At 61.1% G+C, this 21,866-nt stretch overlaps 1 protein-coding gene across 7 annotated transcripts in view; it reads left to right on the top strand.

Moving 5' to 3' along the window:
• The window catches only part of RAP1GAP (RAP1 GTPase activating protein), a 44,384-nt gene extending 24,430 nt beyond the window's left edge, over positions 1-19,954 (top strand). For 2 of the 7 annotated variants that reach the window (XM_081306966.1, XM_081306968.1), the window contains 23 exons: positions 176-211; positions 1,149-1,196; positions 1,975-2,013; positions 2,469-2,654; positions 5,605-5,708; positions 5,969-6,047; positions 6,452-6,505; positions 7,528-7,611; positions 7,762-7,862; positions 7,994-8,123; positions 9,076-9,231; positions 9,634-9,705; positions 10,267-10,353; positions 10,747-10,884; positions 12,751-12,882; positions 14,784-14,861; positions 15,679-15,788; positions 16,713-16,826; positions 18,068-18,191; positions 18,896-18,998; positions 19,295-19,398; positions 19,587-19,624; positions 19,881-19,954. In XM_081306966.1, coding sequence (XP_081163092.1) covers positions 176-211; positions 1,149-1,196; positions 1,975-2,013; positions 2,469-2,654; positions 5,605-5,708; positions 5,969-6,047; positions 6,452-6,505; positions 7,528-7,611; positions 7,762-7,862; positions 7,994-8,123; positions 9,076-9,231; positions 9,634-9,705; positions 10,267-10,353; positions 10,747-10,884; positions 12,751-12,882; positions 14,784-14,861; positions 15,679-15,788; positions 16,713-16,826; positions 18,068-18,191; positions 18,896-18,998; positions 19,295-19,398; positions 19,587-19,595 — 2,088 coding nt within the window. In that variant the 3' untranslated portion in view covers positions 19,596-19,624; positions 19,881-19,954. Of the gene's footprint in view, positions 1-175; positions 212-1,148; positions 1,197-1,974; positions 2,014-2,468; positions 2,655-5,604; positions 5,709-5,968; positions 6,048-6,451; positions 6,506-7,527; positions 7,612-7,761; positions 7,863-7,993; positions 8,124-9,075; positions 9,232-9,633; positions 9,706-10,266; positions 10,354-10,746; positions 10,885-12,750; positions 12,883-14,783; positions 14,862-15,678; positions 15,789-16,712; positions 16,827-18,067; positions 18,192-18,895; positions 18,999-19,263; positions 19,399-19,586; positions 19,625-19,880 lie in introns of all 7 variants that reach the window. The other 5 variants (XR_014023616.1, XR_014023617.1, XM_081306967.1 and 2 more) reach the window with 3 other exon arrangements.
• The last annotated feature ends 1,912 nt before the right edge of the window (positions 19,955-21,866 follow it).

A 21,866-nucleotide genomic window follows, 5' to 3' on the forward strand; every position in this document is an offset into this window, starting at 1 on the left:
CCTGTGCCGCAGCCCCCTCCTATGATGCCTGCTGCACCCCCTCTTGCTGCCTCGAGCCCTGATGGCTGGTCAGAACTGAGGGGATTAGGAAGGCTGGGGTTGGGGAGACTCCTGGGGCTTGACAGGGCCAGCTGGGCCACCTCGGGACTGACCTGCCTTCCCGTCTCTGTTGCAGAACACAGATCTGTTTGAGATGATTGAAAAGATGCAGGTGAGGACGCTGGAGACGCCAGCCCTGGGAGCCACCGAGCTGGCTGGGCTGGAAGTGGGGGCCCTTTCAGTATTTCTAGCCCTGCATCTTTCTGAGGACAGGCCAGGAGTCTTCGAGAGACCATGTCAGGAGAAGATGGTGGCAGTTTTTGTCCAGAGTCCTGTCTGGGGGTCCTCTCTGAGGACCCACCCAGGCTCCCAGCTCCCTTCCCTGTGTAGGTCCCCAGCAGGGCTGCATCAGCTCAGCTCACCCTCACCCCATAAGAGGCATCACAGCTGTGCTGGACCCCAGGCAGAATGACGGAGGGGACAGATGCCAGGGTGCCTGTCAGCCAGAGCTGCGCTGCTATGAGGGAGCTGTTAAGGATCCGGGCAGCCTGGGGAGCAGCTCTGCCCCTGCCGCACCCCTGCCACCTCCATCCAGTCCTGGTCTCCCAAGCCCTCGTCTGTGTCTTGTGTGGGCGTGTGTCTTGTGTGGGCGTGTGTCGGGGGAGATGGGTGGGAGGGTGGTGGCGTGGGGGTGGCTCACAGAAGCCTCAGGAGCCTTGCCTGACGTCAGCTCACCCTGCCCAGCCCTGCTCTTTCCTGCCTCTCTCTGTCTCCACCTCCTCCCGCTCTCCACGCATCTGGATGATGCAGTGGCCCCCTCCCCACGCTCACACATGGGCCTGCGCACGCACCCCTGCCCCCACTCCCAGCAGCACGTGCATTCCTGAACAGAGCCCCCGCCCCTCCCTGCTGCGCTGGCTCTTCAGAGGGGCCTGAGGCATGAGCTGGCCAGCACCCTACCCTGGGAGTACCCGTCCTGCTCCCCACGTCCAGGGCTCTCCCAGGGCTTCCCTTCCACAGGGGCAGGAGCGCAGGAGTGCAAGCCTTCCACACGTGGAAGGGCACCTGGCAGCAGGTGGGGGTGTAATGGGTGATGCCTTGTCTTTCAGGGAAGCAGGATGGACGAACAGCGATGCTCCTTCCCGCCACCCCTCAAAGTAGGTGAAGCAGCCTGACCTCTGGAGCAGAGGTCAGCAGAGGTCCCCCCTGTGGGCTGGGGAAGGGGCTCCATGTGGCGCCACAGCCACCCAGTTGCGAAGGGTCTAACTGTGTGCCTTGTGCTGGGCCCTGGGTGGCCACTGCCCCAAGAGCTCTGAGTCCTGGAGCTCCTCCCTGCCCACCGCCCTGCTGCCCTTGGTCGCCTCTCCAGGCAGCTTCCCTGACCCTCTTCCGTCCGCAGCGGCAGAAAGACCCACCCAGGAGGGGCATTGGCTCTTAGTGATGTGTGACCCATCAACCCTAGAGGACTGAATGGCCCTAGAAGACACAGCTGGGCTTGGGGGAGTGGGCCCACAGCTGAGCAGGCTCCTGGGCAGCAAGCCAGCTGCCTCTTCAGGGCCAGGGGTCTCAGAGTATGGTGCTCAGATCAGCGGCCTCTGGTCATCTGGGAGCATTAGGATGCCAGTCCCCGGGTGCCTCCTGCCTGGCTGCACCAAGAACTGGTGTGAGGCGCAGCACCCTGTGTCTTCCAGGCCTCCTGGTGGCCCAGAGATCTCCTCCAGGGAGGCAAGAGCCTCCTTTCCCCAGGCAGAGTGAACCCAGAAGACCCAGCACTCAGCCTGGCCTGCCTCTGAGCTGGCCTTGTAGGGTCCCCCGGGGCAAGTCACTGCCCCATCTGTAAGCTGGGGGATGAGGCCATGGTCCCAGGGAGCCTGGGAGGCGAGGAGGGTGGGGGACACCACCCAGCCGTGCCTCTCCCCCGCTTGTCTTTTGCAGACAGAGGAGGACTATATTCCCTACCCGAGCGTCCATGAGGTACCTGGCTGGACCCCCAAGCCACCCTTCCCCAGTCCAGGGAGGCCTTTGTGAAGGGCATCTGGACACCAGATCCTCCCTCCCAGGGGCCTGGCTACAGGCTCTGCTGGGCTGCTCAGTGTACAGGCCCAAGACTTTGGACTGATTTGAACCGTAGGCTTCTGAGCCAGACGTTTCACCTCCTGGGTCAAAGCCATGTGTCCCCCTCTCCTACCTGCCCCCAACTCCCATCCTTTGAGTCTAGGACAGAGGGCTCGGTGCTGTGGGGTCAGGGAGGGAAAGGGTTGGAGCAGGTACCCAGAGACAGTGGATGTGCACCCTGGAGTCCACACAGCTCTGGCCGGTCCGTAGTATTCCTTTGCCATGACAGAAGGGGCCCAAGTCTGAGCTGGGGGGTGTCCTGAGGCCCCCATCAAGGTGCTGTGTGGGTGGCTCTCAGCTGAGTCCCTCTTCAGGTCCTGGGGCGAGAAGGGCCCTTCCCTCTCATCCTGCTGCCCCAGTTTGGGGGCTATTGGATCGAGGGCACCAACCATGAAATCACCAGCATCCCCGAGACAGAGCCACTGCAGTCACCCACCACCAAGGTGAAGCTGGAGTGTAACCCCACAGCCCGCGTCTACCGGAAGCACTTTCTTGGCAAGGTGGGTGGCCAGCTGGTATTGGGGTTTGGCTGGGGTTGTCACAGTCCAGCCTCATGGGAGGATGGGCCCAGGAAGAGCCCCCTCGTGATGGGGCTGGGTGACAGTCCCAGAGTCCTGAGTCTCAGGGAGCATGCGTGTGGGGTTATTCATCCATTCAACAAACATCTATTGCAAAAGGAGGTGGGATGACATGGCGGTTAACAGGAGAGATACCACGGGGTGGGCCCCGGCTCTGCCACCTGCTGCACAGGCACGGGGCGAGCTGCTTAACTTCCGTGTGCCTCAGATTCTGTCTATACAAATGGGGATAATGACACCCACCTCACGAGGCTGTTGTGAGGTTTCAACAGACCATGCTTATAAGGTGGTTTGAGTGGCATCTGGAACAAAGTAAGCGCTCCTCAGGTGAGCAAATAATGAGCTCCAGCTGTGTGCCGGGTGCTGCTCTCACCTTGCAGAAGGCAGCAAACAAAACAGGCTCGGCCCGCCCTTGAGCAGCTTGGGGTGGGGCTGGGAGGACAGTGTTACGTGATGGCTGGGCCTGGATTGACCACAGCCCCAGAGCAGGGACCCTGCCAGCAAGAGCTTGTCAGAGTGTCACTCATGGCAAGAGCTTGTCAGAGTGACACTCACGGTGTTCTTGAGAGTTGCTGGGTGGAGCCATGGGGACCGGAGGGGTGGTCCCCTGCTCCGGCCTCCTGCGAGTCAGGCTGCACAGCGGTGCTGCTGCATGTGGGGTCACAGACAGAACGGCGGAGCACACCCCAGGTGTGGAGCCTCCTGGCCCAGGCTCTTCCCTCTGTTGATGGTGTCATCTTGGGCAAGTTATTTAGCCTTCTGGAGTCTGTTTCCTTGTGTATAAAAACAGGGATAATAAAAGTACATTTAAAACATATAGAGCCAGGTGTGATGGCACATACCTGTAAATCCAGCCCCTTGGGAGGCCGAGGCAGGAGGACTGTAAGTTCGAGGCCAGCTTGGGGAACTTAGTAAGATCCTGTCTCAAAACAAAAAGGGCTGGGGTGGTAGCTCTGTGGTAGAGCTGCCCTGGGGTTCATTCCTCGGTGCTGCCAGAGAAGGCAGATAGAACCGTGCGTGTCGCATAGTAAATAAGCAATTAGCCATAGCTGTTATTACCTCTTCCTAGTCCGTCTGTGAGGTCAAGATCATCCTGTTTTTACAGAAGAGGAAATTGAAACTCAGAGAGGTGAAGTGACTTGGTCAAGGCTGCAGTTACTGAGCCCAGAGTCGCAGCCGCACTGCCGAGGACTGGGCTCCTAGCAGTGTGTGTCCTTCTCTTTACCCTCCATCCCGGAGGAGGGGGCCCTTTGGGGGGATTGAGAAGCTGCGTGACCTCAGCCTGGGCCCAGGACACCGGCCTGACCCTGGGAAACACGGGTGCTAACTGTCTGGCTTGGAGGAGGGTCCGCCCAGCAGGCGGGACTCAGGAGCCATCGCCTGGGACAAATGCAGAGCGCAGAGGGATTTGTCTTCCGCTGAGCCCTGTGGGTGGAGAGAACTGCACCCTAGGTGGCCTCGGCCAGAGGTGGCCTCTGCCAGAGGCTCTTGGCTGGGTCTGGCAGAGGCCGGATCCAGGGAAGAGCAGACGTTGGCACTCAGGAGAGGTTGCCAAAGCAGTGAGGAGCCGCAGATGGTGGTGCTGGGCCTTGAGCACAGCAGGATTTGAAGAGGTACAGGTGGCAGTCAGAGGCACAGAGACTGGGGTTAGGTCAGCAGGACAGGGGACGGGGCTCCAGGGCTCTGCCCTGGCAGACAGGCAGGGCTATTTCCAGACTCCAGATGGGGTGCCTCGGGAAGCAGCCAGGTGTGCGGGCACTGAGCCTGTTCTGTGTGAGGAAGGAGGTGAGGGTGACTGTGGGCATTGCTGTCCTGGGCCCTGAGTCCATCCTTCACTGTGTCCCTTGGGCTCCTCTGGGCTTGGGAGGCAGGTGTCCAAAGAAACTCCCCAGCCACTGGCCTTCCTGCAGGTGCCTGCCACTCCTCAGGGGACAGTGCTGAGCATTTGGGGGTTTCTGCTCCTCGGGGCAAGGCAGTGCTGGGTGGACTCCCTGCCCCTGTCCACTCATTTGTCCCTGAACTGCAGATCTGTGGGGCCAATCCCCTGTCCCCCTTTCTCCACCGGGCTGCTGAACACCAGGGTTCATGTAGAAACAGGATTCACTTCCAGGTTGATCCCTGGGTGGGTGTGGCTGGGCTGCTGGCTCCACCCAGGGCTGGGACTGGCAGGGAGCCGGGAGCCAGGCACCTTGCCACACTCGTAGCACTTGGTTTCCGACTTCTCCACCTGGAGCCGTCAGCCAGCTCCCTTCTGGGGTCACCCAAAGCCGCCACCCCTCATGCCCTCTGGGGTGTCTTTCCCTGCCGATCCCTCTTTTCAGGAAGCAGGAGGGTGGGACCCACCTGGTCAGCTGCCATATATGTTGTGAGATGGTCCACTTCCTGTTTCCCATGGGTCCTGGCCGGGGCCACAGAGCCACAGAGCCGCAGGTCTGGCAATCAGCTAGTTGGCTGGAACCCAGGGCCGTGCTAATGCTAGTTAGCTTTTTCTTACTGAGCACCTATTGTGTGCATCCCCAAGAAAGGCAAGGGCCAGTGACAGGCATGCATGGGCAGTGTGGCCGGACTTTGGTGCGGAGCCAGAGAGCAAAAGTCACTACAGATGCTCCGAACACTGTGTCTTTGCCAGGTGGCCTCGCTTTCAGTCCCTGCCACCTGATCCAGGTAGGTGGCGTCACTCCCACTTTATATATTAGGAAGGTGAGGCACAGAGGTGAGGTGACCCAGCCAGTGACAGATCTGTCTGAAGCGGAGCCGGCTACTGGCCACAACACTTGCTGCTTGGTGAGGGACCCATCTGGGGGCAAGTTGGCTTCTGGTTTCCAGAAGCTTCCGGCTCAGCCTCGCCCACTCCCCCTCTCCCCCGCCACAGGAGCACTTCAACTACTACTCACTGGACACTGCCCTCGGCCACCTGGTCTTCTCACTCAAGTATGATGTCATTGGGGATCAAGAGCACCTGCGGCTGCTGCTCAGGTGAGGACAGTGTGAGGGACCCCAAGACAGCAGGGAAGATGGGGGTCTATAAGAGCCCATCTCATTTTATCCACTCTTCTAATTGAGGCCCAGAGAAGGGCAGGATTTGCTTGAGGTCACACAGCAAGTGAGTGCCCCAGCCAGGCCTGGTGCCATCATTGCCTGTGGTCCTCCCTGAAGTCTGTCCTCTCTGGCCTTGGTGTGGAGGCTGGAGGGCTCCCGCACTGCCCAGCCCTTCACCGTGGCCTTTCTCCTCCCAGGACCAAGTGCCGGACATACCACGATGTCATCCCCATCTCCTGCCTCACTGAGTTCCCTAATGTGGTCCAGATGGCAAAGGTAAGGCCTCTGCTCCCAGACCTCCCGTGTCTGGCCCCTGCCCGGGGGGGGACACAGGGCTGGGCGGCGGCTGGGCCCCAGCACTCCCTCGGCTTCTGCTTCGAGTGCCGCAGCCCCCCTGCACTCCTGCTTCCCATCTGCTCCCGCAGGGTCTTTGTGCTGCCTGTGGCCCCCCCGGCTGCTTTTGGCACTCTTCGTAGCACGCTCAGATAGCCGGGGACCCCAGTTTCCAAGTCCAGTTCTGAATAGCCATGAGCCCTGGTCCTGCTTCAGCCTCAGTTGTTCCCAGAACACCCTTCCCTTTCCCTTTTGCTGCTGTCCTCCCAGAGCTGGCCAGAGAGGCCAGGAGGCCCTCTCCCTCCTGCCTGGCTACACCTCATGCCCCTCCCTGTTGCCTCCTGCAGCTGGTGTGTGAAGACGTCAATGTGGATCGATTCTACCCTGTGCTCTACCCCAAGGTATGACGGGACCTGGGCCCTGATCACTGAGGGTGGGTGCCCCGGAGCTGAGCATTTATTGGGGACCTGCTGTGTGCTGGCCATTTCCCTCAAGTCCCCTCATTTGATCCTCGTGTCTTCTCTGCAAAGTCCACAGTTTGCAGAACAGAAAGCACAGAGAGCTCTGGGTCTTACCTAAGGATGCACAGCAGATACGGAAGGCTTCATTTGAATCGAGGGTTGCCTTGGAGGCAGGTCTCACTCATGTTGGGAAACTCTCAGTGCTGTCTGGGGACCCTCCTAAGGGCAGCTGGTCTCCAGACTACCACTGGCCTTGACTTCTGACCCCAGAGGGGTCATGGTCACCTGTGGAGATGCTGCCGTCCAAGCAGCTGCTCTCCCGCTGGGCCTGCTAGTTCCAGGTGCTGTGGCCATGTGGGGATAGGGACACAGGCTTCTGTTTGCAGCCAGCCGGAGGGCTTCCTGGAAGAGGTGGGACTTGAAGACATGTAAACCCTGGGTCCTGACTGGATCCCGGAGCAGGGTGGGGTCCCTGCGGGGTGTCATGGTCTAGGAAAGGTGTCCTGAAGGATGGATGAGGTCTCAGAAATCAGGTCCCACCTCTCGACTATGGAAGGGGAACTGAGGCCCAGGGTGGGGAGGGGCTGCTGAAGGCCTCACAGCCCGCCGCCAGTGGGACTTGGCCATTCTAGAAGGATGAGGCGGGTTTGCAGGGGACCCAGGGAGCAGGTGGGCGTTCTGGCGTGGAGTGGGGCATCTTTGTCTGGGACAGGCTGGGGGGCTCATAGCAAAGCCCAGGCACCCAGCAGACTGGGGTCAAGTCCCACCCTGCACACACTTGCAGGCTGCTGGCTGGAGACACATTGCCAAAGCTCTCTGAAGCCCAGGGCAGCCTGAGGGTCCCTGTGGGCTTGCTGAGACTGTTACTTATGGTGCCAGGTGTGGCACTGGACACGTGCTGCTCAGAGAAGGGTAACTTGTAAGTGCAGTCCAGTCACCACTGTCCCCCCATGCCCCTGCAGGCTTCCAGGCTCATCGTCACCTTTGATGAGCATGTCATCAGCAATAACTTCAAGTTTGGAGTCATTTATCAGAAGCTCGGGCAGGTGTGTGCCTCCCATCTGCCCCCACCCCCTGCCCTCCGTCTGGCACCTCAGATCTGCCAGGGGACTGTCCCCCACTGGGAGTGAGTGGGGCTGGGGGCGGGGCAGCTCAGACCCAGCTCGGTGACCATGGCCCCTGTGGTTGGTTCCCAGACCTCAGAGGAAGAACTCTTCAGTACCAACGAGGAGAGCCCAGCCTTCGTGGAGTTCCTGGAGTTCCTGGGTCAGAAGGTCAAACTGCAGGACTTCAAGGGGTGAGTGCTGGGGTGGACATGTGCAGCTGAGCCGACGCAGGCATCTGGGCAGGGAGGGAGCCCCCGTCCTGGCCCCATGGAGGCCTGGCCGGGGCTGAGACTGAGCCGTGGCCTGGGGGGCCCGGGGGCAGGTTCCGAGGAGGCCTGGACGTGACCCATGGGCAGACGGGGACCGAGTCTGTGTACTGCAACTTCCGCAACAAGGAGATCATGTTTCACGTGTCCACCAAGCTGCCCTACACAGAAGGGGACGCCCAGCAGGTAGCCTGGCACCCAACCACCTGCCTCTCACTGTCCACCTGTGCCCCCACCCACCTCTGTTCAGAATCTACCACGCCAGGCTTGGTGCTGGGCCCTGGGATACAGGCACGGAAATCATCCAGTTCCTCCAACAGAGGGCCCTGGGAAACCTTCACTTCATTCTGTGAAGTGGGGATAGTAATGGCGCGACCTCGTGGGTGAGAGTGGAGGAGGGACACATAGGGATAGGTTCTGATACATAGCAAGAGCCAAAAAGGTGAGCTAGGATTTTTGTGAGAAGTGAGGGGCATTATGGGGTCAGGTGGTGGCACTGAGGTCTGGCCGATCCGGGGTAAGGTAGAACTTTCAAGACAGGCTGCAAAGGAGCTGGCAGGAGTTCAGAATGCTTCCGACCAGCTTCTGCAAAGTCCTGGAGTCAAGGAGGCGCGGGCACCTTGTGTCACCTTGACCCGAGCTGCCTTAGGCCATCTGCCTTACCCCACTTCCCCAGCCCAGGGTGCTAAAGGGGTACTTGAGAAAAATGGAAATACACTTTCCCCTGTTCTTGGTGGCTTTTTCTTTTCTTCTCTTTTCATAAGACCATCTGTTCTTTTGAGCAACATGAATATACGTGGAGTAGAACTTGTTTATTTAATGGAGGGTCACATTTGGGGGCATTTAGATAGGAGAAGATTTGAGAGGAAGGGCCTGGAAACCAGGATTTGGATCCAGGTCTCTGAGCTCATTGTAGGTCCTTGCAAATCACTTCTCTCTTGGTCTCGATTTTCTCACCTGCCACAGGTTTCCAAGAGAACTAAAATAATTCAAAGACAAGTGTTCAACACTTATTTTTGATGGGGGGGGGGAAGCAAATCCTAAGATGTGCTCTCTGCCTACCCCAAACCCTCCCCCACCCCTTTGGTCACCCCCACCCCCCAGGGGCAGGCTGTAAGTCCTGTGGCCCTGTGCTCAGTTGCAGCGGAAGAGACACATCGGGAACGACATCGTTGCTGTGGTCTTCCAGGATGAGAACACGCCCTTTGTGCCCGACATGATCGCATCCAACTTCCTGCATGCCTATGTGGTGGTGCAGGCTGAGGGTGGGGGCCCTGATGGCCCGCTCTATAAGGTGGGTGGTCTCAGAGCTCTCCAGGGGCACTAGCAAGGGCCCTGCCACAGCTCAGCCCCCCAGCACACCTGTCTCGGTCTTTCCCACTGTAGGCAGGGGCCAGGGAGGACCCCCCATACCCTTCACTCCTCAGAGAGACTACTCCCTCCCCCACCTCCTGACTGCTGCCAAGCCCTCTGCCTCCTTTAGCCTCCTCCCAATGATCTGAGGTCCCCTGGCCAGCCCCACCCCTCAAATTCAGGGCAAAGGATGGAGGAGCTGAAATGCCAAGAGGATTCTCCACTCAGCAATCAGAGCCTCCTGCACCCAGGGGCAGGAGGGGAAGGGAATGAGGGACTTCTGGCTGGTGTGGGGTGGAACAGGCCGCCCAATCCACAAGGACAACTGCCCCTTCTCTTTCAGGTCTCGGTCACGGCAAGGGATGATGTGCCCTTCTTTGGACCCCCCCTTCCAGACCCTGCGGTGTTTAGGAAGGTGAGAGAGACTGCCCCAGCCCTGTGGTGTGCAGAGCAGGACTAAAGGGGAGGGTCTTGGGAGGCTCAGGTTCTGCCTCATGAGGTTCTGAAGCTGGGGCAGCTGGGGCTCCCTAACCCTGCACCTGGGATCTGGCTTTTCTCTTGATCTTGATAAGAATTGGGTCTTTTTTTCCCCCCCGAAGGTCATGGAATAAATGATATGACTGCCATTTTCATAGCAGACCTTGGCCTTTCCTCAGTCTTATTCTTTCTGAAAGTTCAATCTTTCCTCTAAAATATTTGGGAAGAGGGCACATGTCTCTGATCTTTCAGAAGCCACACTGCAGACCTTGGCTTCATCCCCAGGTTACCCCAGGCCCTAAAACCCGAGGGGGTGGATGACCCTTAGTGCCTGGGCTGGGGGCTGAGCCAAGGAGATGCCCTTCAAGGAGTGCCCAGGGTGACCCAGGCCAGACACAGCACAGGAGCTCCAGCCCCTGCCTCACAGGGCTCAGCAGGCCCTTCCCTTCATTTACCACCCCACCCCCTTCCCCATCTCCTCGGCACTGGGGGCTCCCAGGGGCCTGAGTTCCAGGAATTTTTGCTGACGAAGCTGATCAATGCTGAATACGCCTGCTACAAGGCCGAGAAGTTTGCCAAACTGGAGGTGAGGATGGGCTTTGGGGGCTGAGCCCCTTCTTCCCTTTCCTAGTCTAGAATCTCAGCCGGCTGTAGGGAGGGAAAAGGCTCCTTCAGACCCTGGCCCTGGGGGCTACCTGGGGAGGACGAGTTTAAGACGAGCAGGGCGTGGGTGGGAGGAAGCAGGAGGGCCATGTCCGGGGCCCCAGGTGGGCAGAGAAGAGGGTGCCAGGACGGGAGGGTCCCGGGGGCTGCCTGACCTGCGGAGGGAAGGAGGGAGCCAGCGTGGCTCCGGGGTCCAGGACCCCCCCCCCCGCACCCCCCTCACTCTGAGAAGGTGGCCGGCGCTCGGGAGGGGACCAGGATTGGAACTGCGGGAGGACGGGCGGGTCACCGGGGCTCTCCCGATGCTGGCCCGCAGGAGCGGACGCGCGCCGCCCTGCTAGAGACGCTCTACGAGGAGCTGCACATCCACAGCCAGTCCATGATGGGCCTGGGCGGCGACGAGGACAAGATGGAGAACGGCGGCGGCGGGGGCGGCTTCTTCGAGTCTTTCAAGGTGGAGGGTCCGGATGGCCCCAGCGGGGAGCCGGCGCAGGGCGGGACTGGGGCGGGGTCGGGGCGGGGCGAGGGCCGGCATGGGGCGTGGCTAGAAGCAGCTAGCTGGGTGTGGGCGGGGCTAGAGGCGGGCTCCCCGTTGGGGGCGGGGCCGGGTGCCTACCGTCTGGGTGAGCTGGGAGGTACCTGGGCCTTGGGTAGTACCAGGCTGGGGGAAGAGTGTAAGCGGGGACAGTGACTAGGGGAGGAGGTAGTGGCCGGAGGTGAGGCTGAGGCTTGGGGGCTGAGTACCTCTGGGAAGTCAGTTGAAGGTCGAAGTCCCTGGGGTGGCAGGTGTGGTGCTGCTGGTGTCTTGGGCTGTGGCTGCCAGGGTCTGCCAGCAGAGAAGAGACCTCTGACTTGACCCAGAGGAAGAAATAGAGGTCCTAGGAGGGGTTGGTAAGCCTGTAACTGTTGAAGAGGGACCTGACCCGTGGGACCTACGGTGGCTACCCCTGGTTTGGTTCAGTGTTGAGAGAACAGGTTCCCAGGGGTCAGACCCAGCTCTGCCCCTTACCAGCACAGGCATTTTCTGAGCCTCAGCTTCTTTATCCATGGACTTGGGTAATGGCAAACCACCTCAGACCACTGTAGCTACTTGTTTTTGTTTTGTTTTGTTTTGTTTTGTTTTTTTTAAAGAGAGAGTGAGAGAGGAGAGAGAGAGAGAGAGAGAGAGAGAGAGAGAGAGAGAGAATTTTTAATATTTATTTTTTAGTTCTCGGCGGACACAACATCTTTGTTGGTATGTGGTGCTGAGGATCGAACCCGGGCCACACGCATGCCAGGCGAGCGAACTACCGCTTGAGCCACATCCCCAGCCCCACTGTAGCTACTTGTAAGGCAGTCAGGTTAGCACAATATAAGTTAAAAAGCAAAATGCAAGACTGCTCCTCTGCCTCAGCATGAGTGTCCCAGTGAGAAGCAGAGGAGGTTCTCTCACCCCTGGAGGGGCTTGGGCAGCAGGGACCTAGGCAGTGGCCTCTTTGCTACCATCTCCTCCACCCACAGAGGACTGTCTCTCCTCTGGGTGCCCAGCCAGGTAGTTGAGCTGTACCCTTACCCTAGGGCAGGCCACCAGGCTGTGGGTTTGTATACAGGGATAGCCCAGTGACCCAGAAGGACCTGCCCTGCCTCTGCCTGCTGGAGGCAGGAAACAGGGGTGAACATGGGTTTGGAGTGGTTTCTTTGAGAAGGATTCCAATGGTCTCACATCAGGAAGGTGCCAGACCTAGATTAGGTCAGGGAGTTTCTCAGAGTCTAGAGTCCAGGGCATAGGATTTGGCAGATGGGTTCTAGCTCACCTCTTCCTATCTCATCACCTGTAAAGTGGGCATGAGGATCAACACCCTGTGGGGGGACTGAGCAGCAGGGTGAATGTAAAGCACCTAGCCTCACAGGGAGCACTCAGTGTAGACTGTCTGGAATAAACGAGAAGGGAGGGAGGAAGGAAGGAGAAAGGAGATCTCAGACCCCCCCCCCAAAAAAAAGGGGCAAGAAACAGGTTTCTGGAGGGTTCTGTGCACATTTCATCATGACTCAGCATTTCTCCTGTTCCTACAACTGCCTGAGACCCAGCACACAGCAGCCTGTGCAGCTCAGAGAGGTAGTGTGACATGCCCAAGGCTGCCCAGCAAGCTGGTGACAGAGCCAGGCCCAAACTACTCTTATGCACTATGCGTACCTGCCTCTTGGGTGGCATATAAAGACACCTAGAACTCACAAGGAGATGGAATGGGACTTCCTAGGTCACCAGGGTGGTATTAATAGGGAAGGACTAGATGCCTGGGCTTCCCCTGTGCCTCCTCCACACCCACTCTCGCCTTCATAGCGGGTCATCCGGAGCCGGAGCCAGTCCATGGATGCCATGGGACTAAGCAACAAGAAGCCCAACACCGTGTCCACCAGCCACAGTGGGAGCTTTGCACCCAACAACCCTGACCTGACCAAGGCTGCTGGAATAGTGAGTGTCCCCACCCTCCCCTGCCCCTCCCAGGGCCCTCAGTGCCCCCACCTCCTGAAGTCTGGCCCACCTCGCTCCCTGGCCTTGCTGTCCACATGCCCACCCTGGGCTCTGGACTTGGTGTAACCACTGCTTTCCACGGGGGTCAAGTGCTCCTGCCAGGACCTGGGTGCTAAGAGCCTGCAGCCCCTTCCCCAGCTCTTTGGCCCTTTATTTAGGTGTGACTTTCTGCAGGTCAGCTCCTGGGCAGTCTCTGTGTCCCATCCTTATTGAGTACCTACTGTCTGTGTGTGCTGGGAACTGGGCTGCTGTGTGGGCACCTACTGTCCAGCCTGGGGTTTCTGGGAGCACCTAATGTGTGTCAGGCTGTGGGCACCCACTGTGTGTCAGGACCTGTGTTGCTGTGTAGACATGCACTCTGTGAGCACCCATGTGGGCCTGGTCCTGAGTTTGTGTGGCCAACCCTGGGCTGGTGTGTGAGCACCTATTGTGTGTCAGGACCTGGGCTGTTGGTGAGCATATGATGTGTACAGAGCCTGGGATATCAGTGAACACCTACTGTGTCAGGAAGCCGGCTGCTATGTGGGCATTTCCTCTGTGGCACTCCTACTGTGTGTCTGCAGCAGCCTGGGCCTCTGTGGCTGTGGCTACCTATTGTGTGTCAGGAACTGGACTTCTGTGTGGACGCCTCCTGAGTGAGCCCCTCCTGACTGTCTGCCAGACCCTGTGAGAGCTGGCCCCTCACTCCGGGGAGTGCTGTGGGCAGGAGAAACTTGTCTGCGTGGGGGCCTAGCTGCTTTGCGCCACCTCCTGGCCTCCCGGGACACTGCACTCACTGCTCTCACACCTATCCACACTCCATCCATCCATCCACCCCTCCTCCTGTTAACCCTCCCATCCATCTACCTATCCATCCATCCACCCATCCACCTGTCTACATACCCACCCACCCATCCACCTATCTATTCACCCACCCACCCACCACTCATCTACCCACCTGTCTACATATCTGTCCACACACCCATTCACCCACCCACCAGTCCACTCATCTACCTACCTATCCGTCCACCCACTCCTTTTCCCATTCATCTACCCACCCATCCACCCACCTGCCCACATATCCACCTGCCCACCCACCTGTCTGTTCACCCACCATCCCTCCATCAGCCACCACCTGCCCCTGTCTTCTGCATGCCAAGCCCTGTGCTCAGTGCTTCGAGGCTGTTGTGTGGCAGGGCCCACCCACACCTGCCCTGTGGGCTGATCTAGCTGGGGAGCTAGGTAAGGCCTCTGCTGCCCAAGAGTCACCAAGCTCACCACTGTCATCTGAGGAAGTGGCCCAACCTCCCCCAACCCAGGTTCTCCAGCCACTCCCTTCCTCCCTATTGGAGTGGCCCAGCCTCCTGTGGGTGGCCTCCGAGGGACCCCGGGGACAGGGACAGGCCAGCGGCACCCACCATGGCAGTAACCAGACCCATTTCTGTTTTTGTTTTTGCACAACTCTCTTCTCTTCATGTTACTTCCTCTCCCTCCACTTTCTTGTCTCTGTTTTTCTCCCGTCTCCCCTCTTTCCTGTTCCCTCGGCCTCCCTCGGCCTCCCTGCCTCCCCGCCTCTTCCTTCTCTTGCCCGTCGTTTGCTCCTCTCCCCTCCCTTGCCCACGCCTCACGCCCTCCCTCTCCCCTCACCCCTGCCTTCTCCCATCCGTCTCTGCCCCTCGCTCCCTGGGCCATCTCTGTCCTGCTGCTCTGCCCCCTCCCCTGGGCCCCATCTCTTTCTGTCTCCTCCGCCTTGTGCCTCCCTGTCTCCGCGTCTCCCACCTCGCTCTCCCCTTTGCTCTCTGTCCCCTCCCTTGCCGTCTCTGTCCCTCGCCGTCTCTGCCCCGCCCTCTGCTGCTTGCCAGTCATTGCTTATTCCTGGGAAAAGCGCGAGTAGATTCGGACGCCGGGGCAGTGCCATAGGCATAGGAACCGTGGAGGAGGTTGTCGCCCGCGGGCCGCGGCTCTGGAGGCTGCCTGCACGCGCTGTCCACTGCTCACTCTCGGGACGGAGGCCATATTGGGGACGTTGCCCCCTTTCCCCGGGACAGGCCCAAGGGCGTGCGGGACGGGATGCCAGCAGCGCTGAGGGCACTCAACACCTCTCTGGGGGCTGGCACCTGGGACAGAGCCAGGGGCCCTTTCCAGGGGCTCCTGGCTCTGCCCAGTCCCTGCCGGGGTCTGAGGCCCAGGCCCCTCTGCCAGATGCACGTCCCCCAATATCGCTGGTTCTGCATGGAGTGCCGCTCCTCCCCTGCCCTGACCCACTCCACCACCAACTGCCCTGGGGGGTCCCGCCCCTCGCGCCTCAGGGCCACCTCCTGCCTGCCCCGTGGTGTGTGCAAATGGGGTCTTTCAGCTGCTGGGCCAGAGCCTCTCTGGGGGGCAGGGGTTGCCACCTCACAGTCACCACCTGTCCTCGAGCTGTAGGTCCCATGAAGCCCAGGGAGCAGGACGGTGGCCATTCTGATGACTTGGTCTCCTCCCCTCCCCGCCCAGCATGGCTGCCCCAGCCCCTCAGGTCCCTGCCCTTCTCCTGGACCAAGATCCCTGCTGTGTGGACGCAGAGAGGCCCTGGCCCTCTCTGGGCCTGTTTTCCTGTCTGAACTAGGGGCTGCCTCCGAACGCACGTCTTCTCTCCTTTTTTGCTCATTACCTCTGCTTCAGGGGGGTGAGGGTGGGTGGCAGGGCCCAGGGGGAAGCGGGGGGCCCTGGGGCTCCCAGGGCAGGTGGGCACTGAGTTGGGGCCTCTCCCCACAGTCACTGATTGTCCCTGGGAAGAGCCCCACAAGGAAGAAGTCGGGCCCGTTTGGCTCCCGCCGCAGCAGCGCCATCGGGATCGAGAACATCCAGGAGGTGCAGGAGAAGAGGTGGGTGGCACGGCAGGACCGCCCTGTCCCCTGAGCTGCTCTGACCCCTGCCCAGTGGCAAACAGGTGCCACGGGAAGTGCCTCCGTGACCTGGGCAGCATACCGGCTCTCTGGAGGCCCGCGCCCTGCAGATCAGGAGGCTGTAGGTCAGAGGGTCAAGGGGCTCACCCAGGTCACAGGGCCAGCACAGGGCAGCTGGGATTGAGCCCTGTCTGGGACCAGCACCTGGGTTTTCCACTGCTGCCTAGGTGTGAGAGGGGCGGGTGCTGGTCTGGGCAGGCACGGGTGGGTGGGGCCTCGTGCTGCAAACCCTTGTTAGCAGCAGAGCTGCCCCAGGACAGCAGAAAATCTGCTGGTATGAACCTGTTTCCACTATACTGGGGCTGTGTGACCTAGGGCAAGTCACTGTACTTCTCTGAACTTCATTATTCTAATCTGAAAAACTGGGATAAGAAAACAGCCAATAGCAGGGGGCTACTGTGAGGGTTCCATGCTGTGACTATGAAGCGGGGCGGGGGGGGGGTTAGGGGCACCAAGAGCATTCCAAGAATGGAGCCAACACTGTCCTCACTTCCACCAACGTTCAGAATGCTATAAATCCCAGGTTCAGGTGTTGGCACTGCCAGGTTCGAGCTGGCCGGTCTGGGCAGGTCCCTTTCCATCTCTCAGGCCCAGTTTCATTATCTGTCACGGGGACCATTATGCTCCCTCCCATGTAGAGGAGAACTTGGGAGATGTCCTGTTGTGTGGCGCTGCATGGTGCCTTCCCCATCGCTGGCCACGGTGTGCGCGGGATGACGTGGCCCTGGAAGGCGGGTGGGTGAAGACAGGAGGTGCTCTGACCCCCCTCACCGCCTGGGCCTCATTCTGCCCCAATGCCAGGCCTGGCGCTGAACCCCCCCGCTGCCCCCGTGTGCCCCGCAGGGAGAGCCCTCCGGCTGGCCAGAAGACCCCGGACAGCGGGCATGTCTCCCAGGAGCCCAAGTCGGAGAACTCGTCCACCCAGAGCTCCCCGGAGATGCCCACCACCAAGAACAGGTTGGGCTCTGGCCGCCAAGCCGGGGCTTGGGGGTGGCCCTTTCACATCCTGGGCCTTGGGCTGCTCAGGAGCCCCGACACTGCCACGAGGCATCAGGGAGGCCTGGGCACCCTCTGACACACCCACTGAGCACCCTGTGCACGCCAGCCCCCACCTTGGCAAGGTACTGGTCCTGTCACATAGGTAACAAGCTGTTCCAGACAGCCCAGTCAGGGGGTGTGGTCTCCATCATGGCTGGGGTCGTAGTGTTCTCAGTGGGTCTCCAGGGGAGACCTCTCCCAGGGGTGGCATCTGAATTGAGAGTGGAGCGAGGAGTCTGCCTTGCTAGGTCTGGCCTGCCTGACAGAGAGAAGAGGGTCTCCAGCGAGGAGCCCAGCAAGTGCAAAGGCCCTGAGGCATGCTGGATACCTGCAAGGAAGGGTAGTATGCAGCTGGAGCCAAGCAACTGAGGGGCTGTGCTGGGTGACAGGAAAGAGGGCAGAGGGCTAAGCCTGAATGAGAGCTTTGAATCTGATCTGAGAGGAGTAGGAGCCGTTAGAAGATTCTCGTGAGAGAGCCCCGTCCATGGTGCTGTCTGGAGAAGGGGCTGGCGGGACAGGCCCAGGAGCAGGGAGGCCAGAGGGGGCTGCTCTCTCCATGTGCACAGGCTGAGTCCCTCTGGGCTGGGTTCTGCTGGCTCAAGAGGAATGGCAGGAGCCAGACCAGGCGAGCCGGCCAGAGGCTGATGTCTGGGAGTCAGAGTCCCTGGGGTCTGAGCAAAGGAGTGAGACTCCAGGCCGGGGACCCAGGACAACAGGCAGCAAGGGTCGGGGAGTAGGCTGTGGTTGCCTGGGCCCAGGTCGCTGTCCCCCAGCCACACGCCCCCCCACGGCCTCTCCTCATCTGGAGATGGGTCTAGCTGAGGGAGCTTGGGTGACCGTGCTGGTCCACGCCTGCCCTGTGAGCATGCTGTGTGTGGCCGTGTGACAGTTAAGCACTACTGCCATCGAACACCAAGTCCAGGCGTGGGGCTGTCCGGGGACACTGGTGAGCCATGAGACTGACGTGGAGCAGGGGGGGACCTGGTCAGCTCCATGCACTAGGAAGGACAGTTGGGGGCTGCACTGGGAGGCCCGGGGCCCAGGAGCTCTCTCGGAGGCCACTGAGGCACTTGGCCGGCTCCAGGCGGGGCCTCCCTGTGCCATAGTGACCGTGACCGGCCTGCTCTGATGGGTGTGGCTAACGGGGCCTTCTGTGCCAGGGCGGAGATGGCAGCCCAGAGAGCAGACGCTCTGAAGGACTTCTCCCGCTCCTCGTCCAGCGCCAGCAGCTTCGCCAGCGTGGTGGAGGAGACGGAGGGCGGGGACGGGGAGGACACAGGCCTGGTGAGATGCCTGGGGTGGGTGCTCTGCCGCCATGGGAGGGGACAGGAGGGGCACCCTGGAGATGCTCAGGGCAGAAGCATGAGCACGTGGCCGAGACGTGATCAGGGGACCTAGCTCAGAGGGCAGGGCTGGCTGCCCAGTGCCGCCTGGGAGCCCCGCCTGCGCGGTTGGTGGCCTGGCCTCCTGCCCCTCTCTCACCACCTCACACCTTCCAGGCTGCTCCGCAGCCCCCACACGTGCTGGGCGGGCCACTGCCAGCCGGTGCCCTGCCACTTCTCCCTGGAGCCCTCTTCCCGCGAGGCCCTGCTGACTCGGGCCGTCCCCGCCTGGGCGGCCTCCTCCCTGCACCCTGTTCCCTCCCAGGGCCCCATGGCTGGCAGCCCCGGCCTCACAGCCCCTGGGCTGCCCCCCCCCGCTTCTCCAGCCCCCCTTTAGCAGCCACCTGTGCCTTGCTGGCCCTGCTCCAGGTGTTGCGGGGAGCCAGGCAGTCCGGGGTCCCCTGTGGGGTCCCGTGGCCTGGCGTGCCTCCTAGACCCCAGGACAGGCTGCTTCCTGCTTTGTGTCGTGGCCTGGTGGAGAAGTCCGTGCGTGGAGAGGGCGGCCCAGGCCTGGCCGGTGGCTCCCCAGGGGCCGACATTGCTGCTCCTGCCCCAGTTCCCTGTCACTCTTGCCCATGGGGCTGACCTTCCTCCCTTTGTCCCTAGGACAGCGTCTCGTCCTCAGGGACACCCCACAAGCGGGACTCGTTCCTCTACAGCACGTGGCTGGAGGACAGCGTCAGTACGACCAGTGGGGGCAGCTCCCCAGGTACCAGGCTGGGCAGCCCCCCCGGGCAGGGCCACTCCGGTGGGGGGTGGGGAACAGAGGGTGGGTGCGTTCCCCCGCCCCAGGTGGTGGGTGTGTGACTATCCCGACACGGATTGGAGGCCGGTAGCTTCCTGGATCAGCCTCCGAGGACAGTGGGGGTGGGTTAGGGGTGGGGGTCCCTCAGGGAGGGACTTGGCGGTGTTGGGCAGCACCGGTGCCGACCGCCCATCCATGCCCCGTCTCCCTGGTGCCTCCCCGCGGCCAGTGAGGTGGCTCCCTCCTGCCCCCCTCCCCAGGCCCCTCACGGTCACCCCACCCAGACGCCGGCAAGTCGGGGGACCCTGCGTGTCCCGAGATCAAGATCCAGCTGGAAACGTCTGAGCAGCACCTGCCGCAGCTGGTATGAGGCCCACCCTGGGGGACATCCCGCCGGGAGGGGACTAGTTGGGGTGGGGTTCTCAGGGGACCAGAGGCCAGGAGGGCTTGGCCCCACCAGCCTAGGCACAGCCAGTGACTCTGCTTCCTGTGTCTCCTGCCCCTCGGCTCCGTCTGTGCTGCCACCTCTCTCCATGGCCACCTCGTGTGCAGGGCTGTTAGCCGCCCGCCGGGAAGGTGCCGCTAAGCAGGTCAGCAGCTCTCGCCTGGAGGGAGGGGAAGGTGTCTCTGTGAGAGCCAGCTGTCCCCAGTGGGGACGCGGCCCCGGGCCGGCTCCTCTGCCTCAGTTTCCCTACCTCTGTGGTGGGTTTGTAGGCCCCTGGCCTCCCCCAAAGAGGTGTTGGAGGAACTGGTGGAGCCGGAAGGAGCTGGGCCGGGCTGGGTGGGGTGGGGACCCAGAGCCTGGGGCTCCGCATCATGATGTTGCTGCCCCCCTTTTCCCTGCAGATGAGGCCACAGAAGCACAAGGTGAAGATTCTGTGTCAAGCCAGGCAGCTGGGACCTCTGCCCTCAAGGCCGCCCAGCCCTCCCTTTGGCCCACCCCCCTGGGCTGTCTCTGCAGGGCGGAGCCATCCAGACCTGGGCGGGGAAGCTGCTGGCACCATCCTGTCCCCCAGCTGGAGGTCTGGGCTTGGCCAGGGATTGGTCAGTGATGCAGGACTGCAGCTCTAGCAAGCCTCCTCCCTGGGTCTCTGTCACCCCTGGGTGCCCCCCTGGACTTAGGGGGGGCAGGGTGGGAGAGGCAGATTGGGAGAGGTCAGTGCACACAGAGCCTACCAGGTAGGCGGCAAGACACGAGACGTGTGGAGTGGGCACTGGGCTGGGAGTCCTGGCTCCTGATTGGGGTTTGGCTGTGTGACACTGGGCAAGTCACTCACCTTCTCTGGGCATCTGCTACAACTGGACATGATTATTTCAGAGGTCACTGAAGACTGGTTCCACCACCTGCACCAGAAGGGGGAATGTGTCCCCCAGAACCTCCCATCACACTCATCTGCTTCTTGAGGTCCCTGAGGCCCCAGGTGGGCTAATGGCAGGGAGGTGGAGTGCCCATTGCCCCTCCTGGAGCCTCAGCCTGGCCACAGATCTGCTGATGCCTTGTCCACTGCCTACACATGACAGAAAAGTGACCCCGTGGGGGGGGGCACCTGGCTCCTCCGGCCCAGCTCAACCCCTGCTGTCCTGCACTCCTAGGCACCCAAGGCTGAGGGGTCTCAGCTGGCCTGGAACTGCAGGCCTTGCCACCCCCCGCCCACTGCTATGGAGGGGTCAGCCAGGCACAGCTGCTGTGAGTCCCTGTCCCCGTGTGTCCACACTTTTAGGTGCCACGCCAAAGGCCAGCCTCCGGCCACCACCCACTTTGGAAGCCCCAGTGGCTGTGTGTATGTCAGTGACATTGTACAAAATAAATTCTATTTATCGCTATTGTACCTGGAGTTGGGCCTGGCTTTGTGTGACCCCCGCCAGGCCGACAGCAAAGCAGATGTCCAGTGTTTCCGAGGTAGAAGGGGCAGACCCGTCCCCAGCAGAGCTGCTGGGTCCGGGCACCCCTCCAAGGCCAAACCAGAGGGTCTGTGACCACCAGCTTCTTTTTACTTCCATATCATAGAAGCAGCAGGACGCTCTCCCCGCCAGGGCTGGTTATGAGGATTCAGTGGGCTGGTGCACACGAACGCCAGGCACACAGCAAGGGCTCAGTTAAAGATCGCTCCTTTCCCGGCTCAGGAAATCCTAAGAACTTCCCTTCTGTGGCCACCAGGGGGCACCAAGGGATAGCTAACCCGGCTGGCTGGGCGGGAGGGGGATGAGTGGGTCAGTCCCTGAGGCAGGTGCTCCCAGTGTCCGGCCCTAGAAGAAAGGGAGGTGGGGGGAAGGAGGCGTGGGAGAGTGGGGATGGGGAGGGAGCTGCCTGTGTGAGCCTGAGGGCAGTGGCACCTGGAATTGGGAATTGGTGATGGAGGGGACAGGGAGATGGGCAGGGATGAGGCCAGAGGCTGCATGGCCTTGAATGCCAGGCCAGGAACCAGGGCTGTATGCCCAGGGCAGCCAGGAGCCCTAGAACTTGGCAGTGGGTGCCGCTGGAGTCTGGGCAGGTCAGAGGAGGGAGGAGAGGGCAAGGGGGCTGTTGGGGACAGGGGTGGCCAGGAGCACAGTGGGCAGGCTGGAAGGTGCTAGGAGGCATGAGGTCTGGACAAAGAGCCTGGTGCAGCTCCAGGGGTTCAGCGTAGGGGTGGGGTGGGCGAGGGTCTCCCCTGGGGTTGGATGCAAGAGCAGGTTTCAGGGTGGCCTGGGAGGCATTGGCCTTGGGGGGGGCACTGAGTGAAACCAGGTGAGGTCAGCCGCTGGGCCTCCCTGACAGCTTGGCAGCCCCCTCACCTGCTCCCATCTCCTCCCCAGGATGAGGGTGCTGAGGGCACCCTGGGGGCTCCCTGG

Source organism: Spermophilus citellus (assembly GCF_964194105.1).
Source record: "Spermophilus citellus genome assembly, chromosome: 9".
Classification (NCBI taxonomy): Eukaryota; Metazoa; Chordata; class Mammalia; order Rodentia; family Sciuridae; genus Spermophilus; species Spermophilus citellus.